At 39.9% G+C, this 23,467-nt stretch overlaps 1 protein-coding gene across 10 annotated transcripts in view; it reads right to left on the minus strand.

Moving 5' to 3' along the window:
* LOC135296195 (dystonin-like) overlaps positions 1-23,467 on the minus strand; it is a 288,180-nt gene that overhangs the window by 185,027 nt on the left and 79,686 nt on the right. For all 10 annotated transcript variants that reach the window (XM_064412231.1, XM_064412229.1, XM_064412227.1 and 7 more), the window contains one exon: positions 15,956-16,017. In XM_064412231.1, coding sequence (XP_064268301.1) covers positions 15,956-16,017 — 62 coding nt within the window. The remainder of the gene's footprint in view (positions 1-15,955; positions 16,018-23,467) is intronic.

Consider the following 23,467-nt stretch of genomic DNA (forward strand, 5'->3'; position numbering starts at 1 on the left):
TTAGTACATACTGTGCCAGTCATCCTGGTACAGGGCAACATAATAAGGAATTTCTTCCAATACTCTGAGCAGCAGATGTGCATCTAAAAGGCTGTATTTGGGCTACTAATGTGAGCAAGTATGTTCGCTCAAAGCATCAGATCACTTCTTCCAAAAGGAGCATCTTGCACTCCTCAAGAGATCCTACACTGACACTTCAGAAAAAGCTTGAAAAATCACCTCTCTCTAACTATCACTTGGGCAATGTCTCTCAACACATATAACAAAATCTTTTTCAGCCTCCTTCAAAACACACAGTGCCAAATACTGGATGCAGAAGGAGGTCCCTGGACAGATGTGTGGGATCTACTGAGCCCACAGAATTTCACAACAGTTCTTGTGGCTTTTCAGTAAAATCACAAATTGTCGCCCCAACATTTTACAAGGTGCACATGCAAAATAGGTTACGTGTTGCTTCAGGCAATTTTTTGCAATATACCCATGTGAGTGTGGCAGATTTGATAATTTGGGCATGAGAAGAGATTCTTTAAGGAAGACGTGGGAAACACAGAGTGGCTGAGGTGCATCTGACAAAACTTAAACAAGAAAAGCAAAATGGCTTCACAAGTGAAAAGGAGACAGAGTGAATGTAAGGCACTGTTTTAGAAGAGATTAATCTTCTGACCTTCATCTTCTGGCATGTATTCTGTGATGCCTGTGGTAAGGAAAGCTCCATTCTCCTTGACATAAGCATCAGATATTTTCATATCATCCTTTTCCAGCAAGCTTATGCTTTGCATTCTAGTGCCTTGGGGAAACTCTGCACGTCACCAGTAAAAAACAGCTTTTAATATTGTAACAGTGACCAAGCTTGAATCCTGACCCCAGACCCCAGCATGTCAGACACTTGAGAGATGACGAGCAAGAAGATGGCTATCGCCTCCAAAAGCTTCCACTTGGACCCCCACACTGTTCTGCTTCTTCTATGAAATTCCCTGGCCTGACAGGCTTGCCCTCCTCCACTATGTGCAGGGGCTATGCCTGAACATAAACCTTGGTCTCCCTTCCTCTCCAGAAGGACTAATGTTTGCCTAGGTCCTGCTGGCCAGTCCCCCACAGATGTCTGTACTGAGCACACTTATACATCTCAAGCAGTCCTAGATGCCAATGCTTAGTGAACCAAACTTGCACATAGTGATCTCTGGTTTTGCCATCAGTCACAAGAGAAAATAAGCCATCTTCCACAGAAAACCAGTTTCTTACAATTTTTATTGATATTATTTGTCTTGATTCTAGAACAAAATCTATTGTTTTACACAATAATGGCTGCTTACAGTTATATGGCAGAAGGGGAAGAACTGTCACTTCCACCACTGCAAGCAAAACCAGCCCAGTCTGGACAAGAATGGACAGGAGATGCACAGGTCACCCTCCAACACTGTCATACCTACTTCGTAGTAGAGCCTGTTGCAATAGGACAAGGTGTAAGAGTTTTAATTTAAAAGAGAGTGTATTTAAACCAGATATAAGGAAAAAAAAAATTTACAGTGAGGTGGTGAAACATTGCAATAGAGTTCCCAGAGAGGTGGATGTCCCATCGCTGGAAACATTCAAGATCAGGTTGGATGGGGCTCCAAGCAACCTAGTCTAGTTGAAGATGACCCTGCTTATTTTGCATGGGGGATTGGACTACATGACCTGCAATTGTGTCAGGGGATGTTTAAGCTAGATATTAGGAAAAGGTTCTTCACCAAAAAGTGCCTCCACTCCATTCTGGCAGTAGGATTCTAGTGGTAGGATGCTGGCTCCCCACGGAAGTGGTCACAGTACCAAGCCTGACAGAGTTCCAGAAGTGTTTGGACAATACTCTCAGACACATGGCACGATTCTTGGGGATGGTGCTCTGCAGAACTGGGAGCTGGACTGGATGATCTTTGCAGTCCTTTCTAATTCAGCTTATTATTAGGTTGGACTCAATCATCTTCAAGGTCTCTTCCAACCTTGTGATTCTGTGATTTTAAAGGTCCTTTCAAACCCAAACAATTCTAGGATTCTATGATGATTCTACTAAAACAAGAATCACACCCTTTCTTCTTGATTAGAAGTAAATATGTCAGGAAAATAGGGTTGTGCCCATTTCTGTGTATACAGTGAGTGCACACCCAGCATACACACAGATCCCTCAGACTTTCATATTAGGATCTAGTGTGTTCCAGAGCAGCACCTCTAATGTACAGAGCACATTCTCAACTGAAACAGTGTGAGAAGATGCAGAAACAAACATTAATGTGCTGCAGAATCTAGAGTGCAGGCAAAAGAGACAGGAGAGAATATAATCAGATCAAGCAGGACCAACTCAAAGTAACGCCCATGTACTGGAGGCCACCAGGAAATCCCTGAGGCAGGTGAGGTAATCACTGTGGCCCTGGCAAGCTGCATGACTTGGAAACAAGGCAGAGTTTTGTGCTCACTTATTTGCAAAATTGTCCATTTTTTTTACAGGGTCAGGAAAGCAGACTACTTTAATCAAATATCTTCCTTAAAAACATCAGAAGGCTCTCTTTCCATATTATAGTTAAGCTGAACTGATCATTGTGAGAACATCTCAAATTAGACATTTTCTTATGGTTTCCAGAACTGGCAAGATTAGAATCAAATCTGAACCATACTTATTTGGAATAACTGAAGTTCAGTTGTCAAGTCTTCATAAAATCAGTGTCATTACTAAGGAGTTATCAAGAATGATAGTATTACAGATCCAGCTGAGGCTGTTCAGACCACATTGCCTGGGAAAGTCTTTTTCAAGTACTGCTCTCCTTGCTTCTGGAAGCAAAGTGAATTAAATGCCCAGCCCAGACATAAAGCATTACTGATTTTTCAAAGGAAAATGGGAAAAGGCCCAAAAGTTAGAACTGTAAGGGGTGTGTTTAGGGGAAAAAAAGGGTCAGGCCTTAATTACCACTGAGGTCACAGATAAGTCAAAATGACAGCTGGCACAAGGCCAAAAACTTCAAATTCATTCTTTAAGAATCTGAGTCAATGCCTGTGGGAGAAAGATCTCTTAGAACGCCCACTCACTTCAGTAACAGTAAAACAATTTTCACCAAAATAATGGATAAATAGTTAAGAGCTCCTATGACTACAGTGTTCCACAGCAAATGCCACCAGCATTCAAAGAGCTGAAAAACTTCTATGGCCACTGTTAAGATCCTGACACCCTGATGAGTTTGCCTAATGTTTCAGCTTCCTAAAAAACACACTTAAGCTTGTTTTTAAAGAAAAACTTTTATTAAAAATGATACTTATGGAGGAACAGTTTTCTGTAAGTTTTGCAAACACGCAAGTTTTAGTCCTTTCATCTTTAGAAATTAAGAAATCACAGTGGCAATTCTAACTGCATGATAACAAATCTATGCCACAAGTAAAGAACAAAAAACCCTCTAATATAAAAAGATGCATTTGTGTACAAAAAATAAAGATTTACTAGCCTGACACATGCTATGAGAAACACTCTAAAATTCTGAAGAGGCTGTAACAAGAGCCATGAAGCACGTAATTGTGAAAATATGAGATTTGTCAAAACATTTCCACGTGACTGATCTGCCAAGCAAGTCGCTTCTTCAAAAATCTTCAAGAGCACTTACTTTACTCTACAGACATCTCACATTCCCCCACGTAAAGGACGACTATGGCTCTAGACACTGCAGGCCCACTCCCCGGCAGGTAATGTTCCCCCAGCACGCTGTGCAGGCAGCGAGGCGCTGGGCTGTGCTCCATGGGCAGCCTGGTGCCACGCCAGGAGATCCGGGAGCCAAAGCTCCGTGCACACTGGCACGCACACCGACAGCCGCCCGAGGAGCCCTGGTCTTTCATCTCCTGCTCTAAACCCAAAACTTACTGCTGGGAAAAAGCCCAACTCCAAACACGCACCCTGGTCACAATGCTTGTTCGGTACTGAATCCCATACTACACTCATTCTGTTAAAAGTAAACAAGCAGGCAGGTTTAATGAAGAGAGTTTGAGGGCGGTGAGGAGCACCGGAGCAGTGTGCCGGAGCCGCGGGGCTGCAGGGGATGCTGCTCCCGCAGCTCCAGGCTGGACACCCCGCCCGGACACCGCCCGCAGCCAGGGCTGGCACACGCGCCTGGGCCAGGCCTCTCCTGGCTCCTGCCCGCTTGCTAGCAGGGTCTGGCACATCCTGCTTTAGGCCTAGTGGTTCCAAAACTCATTTTCACTCTCTTCTTTTTCACTCCTTCCTTCTGACAGTCTAATAGTCCACTCTGCAGAAAACAATTCTTGTGGTTCATGGAAAATAAATGGTTCTTTCTTTCATACTCAGGACGAATTTTTCTGTTTGAATATGTTGCTGGATATTAATACTCACAAGTAGCAGACACAGCTAATGTTATTCAATTCCATAAAACTCCTTTATTAAGGAATTATCAAGTATTAATAATAATTAAGGATTAATAATTATATTAATAAAGGATTAATAGTAATCCTTCATTAAGGATTTTATTAAGGAACATTTAAACAAGTCTCTTTTACAGAGTGAGTTCAACGCCCCCAGCCTTTGTTTATAGCGGATGTTTTCTAACTGAAGATTCATCCTTGACTGCATCCTTGGATTCATCCTTCACTGTCTCCTCTGGCCAATGCTTTAAACTTTATTATCATGACAACCATAACACCCTTCCTGTGTTCCATCCCTCTAACAGCCTGTCCTTGTATCTAAAAGTTCAAATCAGTCACTTTTCTTTTTCCCTTCATTAACCTTCACATTTCTCCCAGACAACTCAACCATCCATTGCTTTTGCATATTCTATTTCGCCCCTGCCCTCAATTATTCCACACGTCTCTGGATAACTCTATTAATCATAAAATATTTGTATGGCTTTAAGATACAAGTATACTCTAGCTCAATTAAAAAAAAATGATATGGCCATTGCTAAATCTTGCTAAATACCCTTATATTTTTCTTAACTTCCCACATTTTTGTTTTGTGAAATGTGTTCCACTATTTTCCTAATCCCCAAATCAGCAAGTGTGCAATCAGAGGTATAATCTTAGATATATATCAAACAGTGGGACATAAACACACACATCGAGGAGTCCTTTTGTGGATTTCAGTAGATGTGTAATATTTGAAACAGCATCATTGTACAGAACTTTAAGCAAGTGTCCTAAATGTCACAAGTCCTTTCTGCTTCCTACAGGAAATAAAAAAATCAAAAACTCCTTTAACATCATCACAGAATGAGCCAAATTTGAAGGGACCACAGTGGGTCATTTGGTCCAGCCTTCATATTGGGGTCACCCAAGAGCACATTCACGGCTCTTGAATATCTCTAGTAAGGAAGACTCCACAATCTGTTCCAGTGCTTGGTCACTCGCACAGTAAAAAAGTTCTTCCTTATAATCAGGTGGAAGTTCCTGTGCTTCAGATTTCTGCTCAATGCCTCTTGTCCTCCTTGGCACCACTGAGAAGAGCCTGGTCCCTCTCCCTGACACCCATCCTTTACATACTCATGCACAGTGATGAGTTCCCTCTCAGTCACCTCTTCTTGAGGCTCAACTCGCCCAGCAACCTCAGCCTTTCCTTGTAAGAGAAATGCTCCAGTCTCTAAATCATCTTATTTGCCCTCTGTTGGACCTGCTTCAGGAGGTCCATGTCTCTCTTGTACTGGAGAGCACAGAACTGGACACATCTCAAAACATTTTGAGGAACAGGCTGGAAGGTTCTCTCCAACCAGCACTGATCCAACCACTCAGGATATCCCCCAGGTCCCACTCCAGTTACTTATTATCACTATCACAGCACTACCCCCACTGCTATTAATCCTCAGCACAGTCTTGGCTGTCTGCTTGTAAATTTGCATACTGTCATCAGCAAATCCACCTCAGTGAAACCCCTGCAGATTCACAAGCAGAAATGCATATTTACTAACATAAAATGGATGTCTACTCCATCACTGCTACAATTTGAAGTTCTAAAATATAAAGTCACAGATGTGCAGCTAGTTTTAGAATCTACTACACTGAGTTAACCTTCATTTTGTGGATAATTCAAAAAGAACATGAGGGGCTGATGCCACATGTGAGGTTCCATGCCCTCCACTCATACTCCCCGCCAACATCACTTACTGCATAAGTTGTGATTTCAAGGCACAGAATTTCCATCTCTCTCCCCTCATTTGCACCACTGTAATTCTTTTACATTTTTCTTCAGATCAGTACACTTTGTTCTGGTGTTTTTGTGTACAAGACTAAAGATATTTATATATTTCAGAAACAACTAAAACAAAGAAAGTGTGACTCACAACCAAGTGGATTTGCTCTTTTGTAACATCTGTTCTCCCCTTTTAAAAATGTTTTATTTACAAAGGTATAAATGTGATAAACAATTAACAAAGAATATAAAGCAAACATCGCTAAGCTTCACTTTACATGGCAACCATCTCAAAGAAGGCATTCTCACTGGAACTGTAGGATTAATGCAGATTGAAATCACTAAAGTAATAAAAAGATAAGCTTTGCTAAGAAATTTTGCAGTGATCAGCTTCAAGGCTCAAGAATTGAATAATATTTCACCAGAGAAGGGCTGTGCCTTACAAGGCTGTCAGAAAATAGTAAAAGTGTAAGGTTAAAAAAGACTGAACAAATCACTCAGTCCTGTGCAGTTTGGCTAAAAAACACTAGAGATGCTTCTCTAATTTATTCTTGAAAACCCAGTTGAAGGAAATATAAAACACAGTACAAGTGCTTCAGTGTTTGACTACACTTGGCTTTACAGAGAGGGACTTTTTTCCTCACTAATCTCCAAACTAAATCTCCAGTAAAATACAGTGATGTTTTTATTGTCCCTTCCCCTAAATTTTGACCTCAGAAATCATGTGTTCACCAGCCTCTGCATAAACACTTTTTACGTACTGAGGACACATTATCATGTCTCCCTTCAATCTTCTTAGTTTCAGACTAAACAAACTCAAATTATCACAACCTACCCTTGGTCTTCCAAGAAAAGTTATCTTCTTGCTACTTTGTTAGAGATGGGTACAAACCTCTTGCCCACGCAGAGATCAGAAGTTATACAGGCTGAGTTTCACAGCCACGTGCCCACAAGTGTGTCCATGAGAGAGCAGAATTACAAGCTGCCTCCTCGTCTCCTAAGCACCATGCTGTCCACAGGCAGGGGTGAAGAGCTTGTGTAGTTCCTGGAAATCCCTGGGCATAATCCAACACAGCCCAGGGCAAGCAATGAGCCCTGTGAGGTTTGTGGCAGGGCAAGAATGGCAGCTGTTGCTGACATGACAAAAGGCTGGAGCCAGAGAGATGTACAGCCAGAGAGAAAACAGGTGTACCTTTCCCTGCAAAGGTAAAGTCGCAGAAACCTCACTTGATATACAGTGATGTACATCATGCACAGTGAGGGCAGCAGGCACTGGGATGCTCCCTCTCTGTGGAAGGTCCTTGCTCATGGGTGTTATGGGTGTTGCCTCCCAGAGCCAGGTGCTGCTGCTGCAGCACCTGGCAGCACCCATGGCAGCAGCAACAACCAAGGGCATTGGCTCCTTCCAGCACCAGCTGCAGTTGCAGCCATTATTAATGGCAATACTCCAGCAAGCTCTATCAGCTATCCTTTCATTCAAATTTTGTGACAGTGGTCTGGTAATGAGACTACATGGTTTTTTTACAGCAGGTAAACAAGTATAGGCACACCATTTGCACCACTGCCGCTTTGTCCACCTGGTTTCAAAGATCAGATGTTCCACAGTCTCTCCTGGGAGAGAAATCACCCTGCAAGGTCCAGACCTCCTCATTCTTTTATTCTCCTTGGCAGAGACGTATTATGTTTATTGTAATTGCAGACTTCTAGAAGTCTCCTCTCTCCTCTGTGTTCTTAAATAGAATGATAAAATGCTACAAACCAGTTTGTTACTAACTGTTGGATAAATAAACCATGTGACAAGAAAATGTAACTTATCCAAATATTCTTCAATCTGCTGTTTCCTTATCTGAATTTCACCCTCATCTTATTAAAACATATTTCACCATTTTATAGAACAAAGAGACCAAAGTAATTCAGACATTTCTACATTGGTCAAAACTATTTGTCTTTTTCTTTTCCTTGGTAATGTATGTCAAAAAAATATTTTTTTCTTCATATACTGCCATAATTACAGGGCCTTTCTCTTGTGATCTTCCATGTCACGTTAACTAATTCTGGACCTTGTACTTCTTTGATTTTACCCCACATTGCTTTATTAATTCCTTTATACAAACTTTTAGTCCTGCTACCCTTATTTCCACTTCTTGTACAGCTCCTTTGTATTTCACACACCTTGAAAGCAGCAGTATTTTCTATACAATGTCTCCTATCTCTTATGCCTGGCTGTAGCCTGCCTTTGTGCCTCTTACACAAACACCTTCAATAGCTGTTGGATCTCCTGCATTTCTGCCTCTCCTGTATTACTCCCCCAGGAGACCCTACCTATTGCTTTCTCCAGTTCATTATCTTGCTATTACTTCTTACTTCTCTCTTTGCTTTGAAAAGTGACCCTGGGGTTTACAACCACTTGCTTCCAAATTACCTTCCTTTTTTACATTTTGAAGCAGCCCAGCCAGTCCAGATCTATCTAACAAAGCAACTTTGATAGCAACTTTCTGAATCTGGCTGGCTGAAGGTCTCTCTGGCTGGCATTTCACTCATGAAACTTGTCCACACCAGAGGCAGCCACCTCAGCTCCTGCAGCAGGCAGGGAACAGAACAGCAAGTGTGGTTTTCACACTTGCTTGGGGATGAGCTGGGCTGTGCTACAGAAATGCCTTTCTTACGTAGGTAGGCTGTGGAGGGGTCCTTCACAGGTTTTCAAATGCAGAATTCCACATTGTCCCTTCTGTCAGTTATGAGGATAAATTATTTTCCCCACTGCTACACAGTTCTCTCTTTCCAATGCTAAGTTAGTGACCAAAAATCCACCATCAATTTTCTTGATACAGCTCAATGCCTCCAATCAACAGCAGTCATACTGCCTTTTTTCTTTGGCCAGAAGCGTGGCACAGTGTTTCAGTACACTCATTTCTCATCACCCCTTGAGTTTCCAACTTGGCCTCACCACTCCTGCCTGTACTACATGCCATCAAATGTAACTCACCAGGGTGGAATTGTTTAAAGTATGCAAATGTAATGCCAGTAACATTGAACCCTGCTCTAAAACTAACCCTCACCAAAGGAAACACACTCCAAACATGCCTGAAGTAGGTAAAAAATACTAAGGCTGGCGGATAAAATATTATTCCAATTAAAATCAAGGTACTCTAAGTAGAGGAGCATTGTGATGCTATGTGATTGCCTTTAAATGTCCTGTTCAAAGCACTATAAATGTCTTTAACAGAGAACGCATTTCCTTACAGGAAAAATATGTTTATTCTGATGCCTTCTTAGGTCCCCACAGTCTCACATCTACACTACCTCAGGACAAGCCTCGCTTTCCAGAGTATATGAAATATTGCTATAGAACAAAAGACTTAGGCAATGTTTATGATTAAATGTTTGAAGTTGTTCACTGTCTGGAGTCCACATATTGGGGCAAAAACTGCTCCCACTGGAGCCAATGGCACAGTTACATTAGCCCAAAGGGAGCTAGATCAAACCCTAAACTGATATACGAGTTACTATTAGATACAGATACATCAAAAGTGTATAGATAAAAATAAGCCCATGCATAATTTAACAATTAATTAAAAAGTCAACACTTAATTGCAAATGCTAGAATTTTATCTCTCGTGATCTCCAAGGAATCAATAATATTAAATAAAATCTATGCTGAGAACTAATTGCAAACAATGGACTGAACAAAAAAGAGCATTAATTAATACATTAACATATTAAGTCTATAATAGGAAGCATATTGATTCTAGTGGTCCGATTCATGGTGCAGTCATTGCATGGCAGACTTAGTCCTCCTTATACTCATTCTTTCATATAAGAGCACCTATATAAACCATTTTCTTAAAAACCCCAACACACATAAAAGCATGTGCTCAACTGGTTCAATAGGGTTGCATGCCATAAAAATGTCAATATGCTCAAGCTAGCCTATATTTCTTGCATATTTAATTTACTGGTTTCAGTTATTCTCTTTCCTGTTCCCAATTAGTCATGAAGTCTGAATGCATTAAAGAGGATCAAATAAACTTAAAATCTATGGCACCGTTTTTATTGACTTGAATTTGCTTATTTATTTATTTGCTTACTGGCAGAGAGATTTTTGTGATGCAATTCATCATTATCCTTTAAAACTTTGTACAATTTCCTCCCCTTTTGCAGCTTTAACTTGTGGCATTTGTCACTGCTTTTTCTCACTGTTTCCTGGTTACTTTACTCCGTCATCTAAACTTTAATTAAACACCAAAAAAGTCCCCAGTTTGCTTGCTGAGCTGCTTTGCAAACGGCTACAGATCATATTAAGCAGTGTGGTTTACCGCCAAGTGGAGGATTTTTGAAAAAATGTGTACAAAATTAATCAACTAAAATTGTGCATATTTCCAGGGAAAATAACAAAAACTCCTTCACACCATTCACTGATTATGTTCTTCAAGAGTTAATTTTATTTATTTTTAAGAAAGACTATGTCTCAAAGAAAAAGCACTTCATGACCTTTTAGAATTAATTCTGAAAATACAACAGGAAAAACTTTTGAGAAAAACTGAAATATTCTTCTGTCCACCCATAAGACAGTAGACATAGATAAACAACTGAATTCCAAAATAAAGGAGGAAATACTGATACTTCAGCTGCACTCAATGCCTAAAGCAAGCTGGGGACCGCACTGAAGTGGAATTTTACACAAGTTGCGCCCAACACAGTTTGCAGCAGCTGTCAGAATAAACTGGGGGGAGAGTATACAAAACTCATTTAGATGCACCAGCACATCAAGGAATCAGTCTTAATTTATTTAACAAGGTGGGGGAGGGAGCAGCTTTTTCTGAGTGTGTTTCAAAATCAAAAGGTGTTAAATTAAGAATGTTTTAAAGAGCTACTGCCAGGCGCCTCATCCTTTAATAACAATGTAGAGCTACAAAGTACTTATTTCTAAAAGCAGAGGGGGGGAATTTTAAATTACATTTTAACTGCTTGGCTGGAAGAGAAGACACTGAGAGCATGCTACCTCAAGTGACAACCACTAGTGTCAGTAAAGTGCCGGCTTTCGGCAAGGAATGACTGAGCTCTATCAGGAATATCCTGCTGCCATTAAGGTCATACCTGAACATTTCACAAAGCAATCGACCTAAGAGGCCATTTGCAAACCCTGTGCTGCCTGAAGGACACACAGGAATCAATATCTTCAGGTTTCTATTCTGAATTATTCATTTGGTCTTTGCACAATAAAAAGCTGTTCTCTCTCTCGCTAATGCACTACCACTGCAACACAGTACATGGTTTTGAGCACTGGGCTTTAAAACAACAGTTTTGAAAAGCATTTTGTCCTGCTACTTGCAAAAGCCTTCTGGTTAATAACACCTTTTAAAGTGACTCTTGGAGCAACTAATGACTGCGAAGGGATGCTGCCCATTGCACCCATCAGCAGCTTGTTCCTCCCAATACATGGTCAGCCAAGGGTCCCAAAACCCAACCTGAGGGTGGGTGGCACCAGAGGGCTGGGCTCCCTGTCAGTGCCATGGAGGGGACAGCTGTCCCTCTTCAGGGAGATGCCCAGGCACAGAGTGTTGCTAGAAGGCCAATTAAGAGGCTCTCTACAACTTTTTATTCCATGAAAAGGAAGAAACATTTTACCTTAAAGGGAAGTGTTCACTATATCACTAGCCAGTCTCTGTTTGCCTTGCTTTTAGTTTGATGTTCTGTACATATAAGTTCTAATAAAAAAAACAAAGTATTTCAAAATTGCCCATTTGATCTCTCAGGACTAGGACCTGGCCCTACAAAAGTATTTTAAATTTATTTTAAAAAGAAAATCAACAACAAAGAGGAATTTATCTGCTTTTATTCTGTTTTCATCAACAGCTTCTTTTATTTACTGACTTTCATCTCATCCTCCACCTGTGTTTCATACTTGCCTCTCTATTTCCTTAGTTTTAGAGTTTTGAATTCATAGGATGTCAGGAAGAATTTCTGGGCTTTCATGGAGGCTGGATTTCTTCTGGGGCACTTTAGGACCACATGAGAACAATACACAAGAATATAACTTGCAGCCAAAAATTTACCTGCTGTTGTCACATCAAGGGTTTCTTACTGCTCAAGCAAGATTTAACACCGTATTTTTACAGCAACAAAGTGAAACACTTGCTGGAAGCAGAGGCTGCTTCCAAGAAGAGAGATCTCTACCCCACCACCACACTACACTGGTATGTGAATTCTCCCTGGAAGCTCATACCACAGCAGCAGGCAAGTCTAAAGTCCAATATCTCACCTCTCCAGCCTGTGTGTCAACAAGACATAAAAGATAACATTTAAACTGGAGCCACACCATCAGACAGCAAACAGTAGCCTTAGCAAGTCTAAAGCTCCAACCAGTCCTCAGAAAATCTGTTATCAATTCAAAAGAAAAAATTCAGCATTAAAAAAATTAGTGTGACAGTCCACTTGACCTTAAACTGTGGAATTCAAAGATAACTTTAACAGCTGAATTTTGCAAATAACACATTGTGTACCTGTCAAAAACTAGGTATCTTAAGAACATGAGCAGGAAATATTTCTGCAATGACTGTGTTTCTATTTTAGCAAAGCACATAACATGCTTTGCTGCTCAACTAAACTGGCAAGGGACTAACCGAATTTTAAATATTATGCACTTACAAGCTTTGAATCTAATGCAACTAGAGATGGGCAACAGACAGCAGAAGGGTAAATATTTATAGTCATCTTCTTGTGTGTGGTTACTCAGGAAATCCCATACATATAGAACTTAATTAGAAGAGTGACAGTAGGCTCCCATGCCATTCCCCAGCAAAAGATGGGAACTCGTAAAAGCATCATTGCTGCTGACCTAGAATAAAACCTCTTGGATATAATAGTATAAAAGCATGAAAATTTGGGAATTTCTCAAGGACTGCAGAAAAATAGGAGTTGAATTATAATGAGGAAGGAAAGCACTAAATAAGAAAGGAAAATGCGGAAAGAGACGAGAACAGAAAGAGAAAAAAAAGCAAAAGAAAAATCAGGGGACAGAGAAAAGAAACAGGAAAAAGAAAGCAAATACAAATAGGAGGGAAAAAAGACATAATTAAAATGTGATCCATCCCCACGCCCATAGTGGGGCCATGCCCACATGCATGGTCTGTTCTTTCCCAAGAACTCTCATAATTTCATTATCATCTTTTCTGCTTCTTGTTGAACTCTACATGTTACAGACAAAGCACACTGACTTCCTTTTACAGTCAGTGGAGCAAAAGCATTTCTAGGATAAAACTCATCTTCCCGTTAGGTAGATGTCTTGGTGGAGGGACATTTAAAAGGGCCTGTTCCCTCAGCTATCTACTAAAGAAGTCTGGGTAACCAACTCAAATAAACCTATTGCAATGCCTGAAATGAGACAATTCCCATCTTGGTTTGTCTGAAACAAAGTATTGGTAGTGAATGTGCAAATATGACTTGAATATGATTAGTATTAAGTATGAGATAACTGAAAATGAGGGCTAAATTCCAAGTTAGTGCATTAACTAGGAGAGGTCCATTGTCTCTGCTAGAAATGTACTCTTACTGTGCTATTTTTTCTACCTTCCCTCCACAATATAGTGTTTTCTAAATATGCCCTTACATCGTAAGACAGAGAACACTTGAAAGGTTGATTTTAATTTCCATGCAAGTCACTGTTCTAGAAACAATGTCTAAGAACAGAAATGTGACAACTGTACCACCACCTGCTTTCAAACTACTTCCACAAGACAAAGCTGAATTGTTACGTAAATTCCAAGTTAATGGAAGATCTATAGTCAAACTATATTTGTGTGAGCTAGCAACCCTTAAATTGAATTCTAAAGTGAGCAATCTGAGATGAAGACCAAGGCCAGCAATACACACAGTCAACACACCCCATCTGTCTCTTCTATCTGCATCTATTCCTCTGTAATCACCCAGCCCAGACTATTTGGAAATGAAGGACTAAGGCCACTGACCTTGGCAAGCAATGGAAAAGGATTTAGAGTGAACCCTTTACCCTCATTTCTTTATGGGTTTAGAATTTAAATCTCTTTTAAGCCACTCCCAAGAGGTTGACAGCATGGCAATGATGACTGTGCATGTTTTAGAAATGTGTAAAATGCAGTTGTATAGAAATATCATTTTCAGTACACTGCTCTTCTGTAAAATAAAGCACTATTTTTGACCCATATTAAAGGATTGCTCTCCAAAAAGATTCAGATTAGTTTTCTGTGGGATGCAAAAAAGCCTAATATGCTTTTTGAAAATGCTTCTTTAATACACAAAAACATGAGTGGCTCCTATAAACATGACAACAATTACCCTCAATTACATGAAGAAATGCCTCATTAATTTCTATATTGCATTTTACTTCCAGAGTCCTGGCAACCTTCCTGGATGCTTTTTTTTTTTTCCTTTAATTTCTCTGAAATATTCTACAATGGATACATTTCTTATATTATAAACATAAGGCAAAATTCATTAAAGGAAGGCTGCAGAACTGCCTTTTGTCTTTTTTCATTAGCAAGTAAAATTTTCTGCAGGGACATGGGGCCACTTGTATGTTTTAGGAATAAAAGGAAGAAGCTTCTGTATAGAAAGGGTCCCTTGAGCAGCTGTTTCTAGATACAGCATGTTTCCCTTGGGTCTAAAATTCACCAAGGGAAGCCAATTGGTATGAGCAGTTCTGTGACTCCAGACTCACCCTGGCCACAGAAAGGCCGGATGCTGCGCAGAGGCTGATGGCTCAGTCATGATGAGAAGGACCAAAAGATCCCTCTGCAAGAGAGGTCTCTTGCAAAAGACAAAACTGAGTCTAACTTCAGTTCCAAACCTGGTTAATTTCCCACATCACACCATTTCCAAGAGCTACATACATGCCAAAATTTTAAAAGATGTGAAACAAAAAAGGTAGTTCTAAACATCCACAACCCTGTAGAAACTTTTTTGTTTCAGTGTCCAATATTGCTCAAATACCCACAAGAGCAGCTATAAGAAAGAAAGAAATAATGAAGTTGTTCCCTAAAAATACTATTTTTCTCTAAACATGAATACAAGGAGATCTCTCCAACAGTATTTGACTATAGCACTCATTAATTCTCAACTCTGACAGGTTTTATTTTTATCAACTCAGATACATTTTTATTTAATGTGACTTTTACATGAATTCTACCTCAGAGTGGGGAGGATATCAAAGGAAGTTATGTCAAGTGATTATACAATCTGTTTCTTCAGAGACAGCAAATTTAGCACATTTAGAATTGAAGGGCCATGCAAGTAAAGGTGAACTCTCAGCTTTTAGTTCTCTGTCAAGTAAAATCTGTAAATGGTGTTAAAATAATATGCTCTGTCCCTGAAGCAAAGTTCACTGCTATTGAAAAGACAGATACTGAAAAGTGACTTTTGCCCCTGGAAAATCTCTATTTCTAATCCATGAGCAGTATATTGATGCCACAGGATGATCTAGAGATCTCTGTCTCAAGGTTATTCCCCTCTCCTCACCATGGTACTTCAAATATTGTTTTCCTTCATTTGCCTTAGCTGTGGTTCTACAGCCATGACACACTAATTCCAAAAGTGAGCCAAGTCTTATAGAAACAAATCAACTTTGACTCTTTTTAATTTCAAATTCAAGTATTCCATTAAGTCACCTTGGGCAGCATTTCAACTCCTCAAAGACAAAGCACATGCATAAACCTCACAATTTAATATCTTCCTTACGTGTAACACAGTTGCATCCTGAAATCAAACATGTAGTAAGACACAATCACTGCTGTAGCAATCAGTCATCCAAACATGACAGAAATAACAACTGACCTTCATGAGATGCTGATTTATCCATTTTGTGAATGTCTTCTTTTGTACTTTGTCACGCTCATCTAGAGGTAAAAAGGAAAAACAAATGTTTTAACAGCTCTACAAACAATGCAGTAGTTGTTTTTTTTATGAAGACCTTCAGAAAATTAATTTTCTAACAAGTTTTAAAAACAAAATAGCCTGTAAAAGCTCCAAAATATCTAATCAAAATAATAGCACAGAAATGTTTCTTTCGGTACATCACAGCATTATATGAAAAATTTTCTTGATGATCCAGGTGAGTTCCTCCAGGGCAACAGCCCCTCAGGTATTACAATAGCCTACTGATAAAAATTTAACTGCCTTCAAGTCAACTGACACTCAAAATGTACTGAAAAGGTCATGGCAAACCTTAAGAACTATAAATGCTACTCATGGTCTATATAATCAAATTATTACTAGTGTATTAGGCAATAGAAAATTTGTTGCCATATGAAAGCTAATTTAATCATTATGTTTTTCAACTGGCATAGCACCCTTGTTCAAACACACAAGGACTAGTTACTGCTTCAGTCAGGGAAAGGACTCTTAACCCTCTACAAAATAAACAGGGATGTCCAGTAATCCAGATATGGGACCCAGCCACTGCCAGCAGTTTGTCCCTGGCGTGGCAAGTAGCATCAATGATTGTCCATGAAACGCTGGGGAGAAATAATAAGTGCAATGGATTCAGGGTAAGAAATCATCCCACTTACAGGTAGGGAGCACAAGCATGTGTTCTGCCAAGCCACACTGGAGAAAACTCCTGTGCTGGGGTGGTGGTTAGACTGTCTCCAGCTACTTGAGCAGGGCCACAGCCAGCACAACTGCTACAGAGCCTGGTCACTGTCCCAGAGCTCCCCAGAGCAGGAGCCACAGTGTGTTAGACCGGGACCATCTGTGCAAGTCTAAAATAGCAAGAGCCCTTCAGCCCTGCATGACACAACTGCAGCTGCTCCATTGACTCAGCCTATTCGCAGTGGGGCTGAGAATGAGCAATGAGCTCAGGTAGCAAAACAAAATCCCTGTACACCCAGTGCCATCACTAAAAGACTGAAACAAGTCCTGTATTTTACATTAAAAAATACAGTTTTCAGGTTGGTCAAATATAACAATTAATAAATTAAAATAAATTCACAGAAGGTCTTTCAAATCTCTGGTGTGATACTGAAGTATTTCAAAACAGCAAGACCTTATACAAGAGTTCATCTTGGGCCAATTGAGCACCTTATGGGGTTCCTAACAGTAGTGAAAAATGACTATTGAGGCACACAAGCAAAAACAAGTAAAAGCCTGTGAAGCCTTTGCATAGCCCTCTTACTTGACTCACAGACTTTCTACATGCTCATTCATATCTTTGTATTTAATAGTCATAGATACATTTTTTCTGGTTTTTTTCCAGTCCTTTTTAACACACCTATAACTTTTATAGCCACAGCTCACTGCAGCAATGAAATCTTCAGGCAGCATGTGAAGTGTACTTGTACGTTCGCCTCTGTACAGAAGAGTTGCCGTTTCCTAAATGCTTTTTCCACACCACTCAAGATATTCTAAGCTTCTGGCATATGCTTTTTTCCCCCACTTCACAGTTCTACAGTCTCTTATTCTACTTGAAGACCCAAATAAAGAGGAGAAAGAGAAACTAGAGAGCAAAGCTGTACTATTGGGGGAAAAAATCTGGCATATTAAGAAAATATTTTGCTACACATATATTTCTCCATAGCCTTCATCTACCAAGACACAATTTCTGACTTAAGTTATTTATCATAATAAGGTAGAAGCTTTGATTCAGTAAATGTAGACAACAGAAAACAGAAATAATTCCAGAAACGCTTTCACTTTTAACTGTTTCATTATGAGCAGCTCTTTTAAAAAGAGCACTAAGTTTCTCAACTACAAAATTTCACAATGTGTACACAGTGTCTTTTTTACTACGGTAACCCCACCTAGTTTTGACCAAATATACAGAAGCTTACATTTTGGGAAATGTTACTTTGATGACAGAAAAACAAAAAGGTTGAAAAATCCACTTTCTTGTATCTTGTTAGAATATGAAGTCACTATTCATTTCAACTCTATTTTCAATTCAAATGCTAATATACACAAAAGAATTGATGCTTACTACCCTTGTTCCTTTATATATACATATATATTACACAAACAGTTAAAAATTCTGTAACTGACAGACCCAAATGCATAAGGAAGAGGAAAGTTGACACCTGTCATGTTGTGACCACCAGTCTTAAAGGGGGAAAAAGGTCACCAGCACATCACAACTGTGATTTTAAATCTAAAACCCAAATGCTCCCAGAAAAGCAAATGCACGCCAGGAGAAAAAATGCAGCGCCACTGTTTGGTGTGCTCGAACTCAGAGCAGAGCACACCAAATGAACCTCCCCAGATGAAGCAGAAAAAGGTAAATGACCACATAAACACCAGCTAAGGAAGGAAACCCACAGAAAGCCGCAGAGAGCTCTGCCCTTTCCACACGCAGCCCTGCCAGCCCAGCTCCGGGCTGCGTTACTGACCCATGCAGCACATGATTTCCACCAGCTCTGCATTCTGCTCCTTTTTGTCTTCACCACACTCTCTCATTCTGCCCTTGAAGACTTCAGAGCTGCCTTCCTTTTCAGAGAAAGGAGAGCCAAGGAGTGACCAGGGCTTCTCCTGGCTGACAGAGTAGCAACACCCCTTTTTTAAAAAAACAGGAGCAAACAGCCTATGTGTTGCCCGAGCAATCAAAACTGTGAGCCCTCTGGCTTTAATTCACAACGAGAAATTAAGATTCTGTGTTTGAGGTTTGTTTTTTTGGGTTTTTTTAACATTTAGGTGGACTAGTAGACATTTAAGTACTAATGTTGAGCTTTCCAAACCAGGAAGTCTGGGTTTTTTCCTCTACCAACAGAGAGCAGCAAGGAAAGAGTCACGCTGAACCCAGCAGCCAGATACTCATTAAGGTAATTTAAGAACTCAGGTGAAGCAGGAGTTGCAGAAAGAAAGCACATATTGTTAGGTAATCTGATCTATAGATTATCACAATAAACCCTCTGTGGTTAATTAATCAATTTAAGCTCATCTGCTTTTACCTGTGGATGTTATTCTGATATATCAGACAAACTCAAAGTTTTTTATGCTTTGTGTGCCTGGAAAGTAGCTCAGTAAAATGCCACCAGTCTGAATAACCTGACAGCCCACTTTATGAACCTACACTATAACACAGAGGCATCTAAAGAGGTTTCAGATTAGAATGTTTGGACTTAAACAGTTGATGCAACTAAGGTCTCCTATGAATTTTTGTCATTCCTCAATTTCAAGCACAAACTCAGGAGTCAGATCCTTCTAACACCAATGTTCCCTTCCACAAACCACTAAAAAATTACATAGCTCAGAGTGTCTGGAAATCAGAACAGCTTTTCTGGAAGTCAAGTTCACTATAAGGATTACACCAAAAGCAACACATGACATTGATGCCTTTTCAATGCTCTCCTGGGGAGAATTACAGACCTGCTTAGGCTGGAGAGAAGACCTTTAACAACAGTTAAACTGCCAAGTCACCACTAAACCATGTCCCTAAGTGCCACATCTACAAGTCTTTTAAATACCTCAAGGGATTCAGTTACTTTCCAGGACAGCCTGGTCCAACATTTGACAACCTTTCTGTGAAGAAATCCCTCCTAATGTCCAACCTCAACTTCCCCTGCTACAATTTGAGGCCATTTCCTTTTGTTCTGTCACTTGTTGCTTGAGAGAAAAGACTAACCCCACCTTGTTACAGCTTCTTTTCAGGCAGTTATGGAGAGCAGTAAGATTCTCTCTGAGCCTCCTTTTCTCCAGACTAAACACCCCCAGCACCCTCAGCTGCTCCTCACAGGACTTGTGCTCCAGACCCTTCACCAGCTCCATTGCCCTTCCCTGGACTCATCCAGCCCCTCAATGTCTCTCTCACAGTGAGGGGCCCAGAACTGGACCCAGCACTGGAGGTGTGGCCTCAGCAGTGCTGAAAACAGGGGGACAATCCCTGCCCTGCTCCTGCTGGCCACACTATTGCTCATACAAGCCAAGATGTATGAGCCTTCCTGGCCACCTTGGGTACACACTGGCTCCTATTCGGTCCCTGTGGATCATCACTCCCAGGTCCTTTTCCACCAGGCAGCTTTCCAGCCACTCTGTAGCACTGCATGGGGTTGTTGGGGCTGACATGCAGAAGCCACTGAGTGCTCTTTCCACCTCAAGACAAACTTGAAATCTCTGAGCAACCACACCAGATGCCACCAGCTTGAATGAGCAGAACAGTGTACCTGCCTCCACACTGACCTAAGGAAATGCAAAACGAGTGCAGGAATACAAACTCCTTATTCTCCCAGAAATTCTGCCAATTTCCATGCCACCTTCTTCATTCTAATGGCGACAATATTGAAGTCTGGAGTTCCTACACCTAGTGACAGTCTTAGAAAAAGAAATCTCCTTTTCTTAGGCAGCTCTTGGCATTGCTAAGTTATGTTTGCTTCTCTGCTGATACTGGTTTGCACACATGAATGGCCATATAGTCAATGTGTTTTTCTACATGTGCCCAGGTATTTGCAAAAGCCCTGACAGGTGGTTTTCCTATATTTATATAAGAAAACTCATGTAATACTCATATATCACACTTATATTTATACTCGTATATAAATGCACTCGCTTTTTCTACATATTGTTGCTGTTTATAATACCTATTGTATTGTTTAGTACTTTTTTAGAAAACTAATGTCTACAGCATAGAAGAAATGCTACTCATTTAAGAAACAGTTATTTAATAATGTATTTCATGTTGTTGTTGAAAATGGAGCACCAATTCATTCATCATTTTTCAAGCTCTGAATACAAAATTAATTTCATGATAGGTTTTTCTCTGGTACTGCTAACATTCCTTCTGTAAGCTAGACCCTGGTATCTCCAACATCACATTCAGAAAATAGAGCATAATAATGTATGATCTCTTGGGAAAGCATTTGTTTTAGGGCGTTACCCAGAATCACAAAATAGGTAAGAAATAGGGAACCAATCAATTCAGTCTGTGCTAAACTGCCTTATCTTGGAGGCTCCTGCTCATCTACAAACTTCTCACAGGTCTTCTATGTCAATTATTCATTCTTGCTCATTGGTTAGGAACTGGGGGACATGCAACAAACCTATCACCATCTGAAACAGTCTCCAGGAAGGTAAAATCTCAGTTCAAACAAGGCTATTTTGAAAAGTTAAACCTACAGGTTTTTCCAAAGGAGAGGGTTGAATAACCTTAACAACATCATATATTTCATATAATTAGCGAGTATTCTTAATTACAGCCTTACTTAGACCAATTTAGGAGCAAATAAAACAAAACTCCATTATGAAAGTGTACGAGTACTGACCAATGCTACAGCCTGTCTGCTGTTGTGTCAAACTTCTGTTAAGACACATAGCATGGAAAATCTTACATATTTTAGCAATGCCCTTCCCATGATAAAACATACTTACATCTTTCTACAGTAAGAATATCAAGATATTGCAAGGTCCTGTAGAAATTCTAAGAAATACTGAAAAAATAGATTTAGAGGCTTGGGTTTTTTTGTATATTCAACCCCAGTACAGTAGTCAAGATAAACAAGTCTACAAGGGTGATAGTTGCAGGACCAAATCTAAACCTCTGCAGTACTTAACTACTTAAAGTGACAGTGTTGCCGTCTTGGTGCAAAGGTTTCATACCTTCTCGGTGGTTTCTCACGGGCAGCTTTTCACAGCACTGACTCCTTCTTCTCAGCACAGCCAACAAACTCCATCTCGCCTCTCCAACAGACAACCTGCTCTTTTATAATACCCCTCTTAATTGCATCCAGCTGGGGCCTATTAAGGGCAGGCTTGTTCTTAATGCTTGATGATTAGCACAGCTGTAACTCCTTAGGGGCCAGATTACCTTCACCACTGTCTCTATGCTCCTACCTTTTATCTAACCACAACAGAGAACTAGAATTGCAACGTACCCTTAGTATTTGTCATGAAAATTTAAGTCATTGGCTAAAGGATCTCTAAGTTCTTATTATCTTCACCTTCAAAAGTCCTGGGTAAATATGACAATTTTCTCATAGTAACATCACATGAGAATCCAGTTTCTTCTTAGGCATTTGTTTCCTCTAACAGAATATTTTGCTAAAGATAGTGCTTTATGTTTTATATTTCAAAAGAACACTTCATGCACTTAAATGTATAATGATGCTATTTTTAAATCAGCTGTTGAGTAGAAGACATCTGTCAAGCTTAAAAGCAACATTTTATATTTTACCCCCTCTATGTATTTTTTAAATTTGATCAGCTTCCTCTTGGATTTATGAAATCAGAACTCATAATATTTCATTTATTTCCCTGCTGGTATTCACTTATCAGGACAGTTTAGGGAATAGTGTTAGCAGTTTGTAGGAACTTGTATTGGAGTCAACATCACTTTTTTTTTTTTGCTTTAGAATTTAATGGAGGCCTTGTCATCCGGGCAAAATAAGTGCATAACTAGAAACAGACTGGTAAGGTACACAGCTTAAATATGGAAGAAAGATAGTATGGGCATGGATCAAGAGAGAGGTATGGTCCACGTGTGAGAAGAAAGAATTCAAACTAATATATAATTATACATATATTTAACAAGTCCAGATAGTGAAATCTGGAGAAGAGATTTCAGATAAGTCATAATGATGGGGTTTCATCCTGTTGAAAGAATTGCAAAAAAAAATAACCAAACCCCAAGAGGCAGCAGGGCAGACCAGCAGTACACAAAGGATATAGCCTACTATTTGAGAAATGCAAGCTAAAATTAATGTTGTTAGGTATTCATAAGTAAGGCAAAAATTCTTGAAATGTATTGTTTAATTGAGGGCCACTTAAAAATATTGAAAATCTAAACCCCACTTTTAAATTCTTGTTCAGGTGAAAATATTTCATTTCTCTTTCCTACTTTCTGCTTATTCCGTCACTTCCAAATTCATGACAAGCTTGAACTCAAACTCATCTGGCCTAGGGATGGGAAGTTCAACCACACTTATGTGGTCCACACATACACAACGAGGCATGAAAGATGCTGCCACTGCATATATAAACATGCAGCTTTCCAGAGAAAAGATGAGGCACAAGGAGCTCCTTTCCCACTTTGATACTCCCACATATCTGAAACTTGCAACTGATGCAGTGCCACAGGGGAAACTTGGGTTATTCATGCAAAGTCTCCATCAGCAACCAGAATAACCTAGGGGAAAATTCTCACATCCAAAATATTTTTTATTTATGTTTAAACCCTTGAAGAAAAGATTGCATTATGTACTGCTGTTTCCATCACTGCTAGCAATATTTTTAACCACTCAACTACTGCCCTCTGTTGAGGTCTGCACTGATTTGGCAAGGTTCTTTCAAAAGGGTGGCTCCTCTTCTGCATTCTCCTAATCAAATCAACTCCCATAAAGCTTCACTTTATACATCATGTCACATCAG

This window comes from Passer domesticus, chromosome 3, assembly GCF_036417665.1.
Source record: "Passer domesticus isolate bPasDom1 chromosome 3, bPasDom1.hap1, whole genome shotgun sequence".
NCBI classification, from domain to species: domain Eukaryota; kingdom Metazoa; phylum Chordata; class Aves; order Passeriformes; family Passeridae; genus Passer; species Passer domesticus.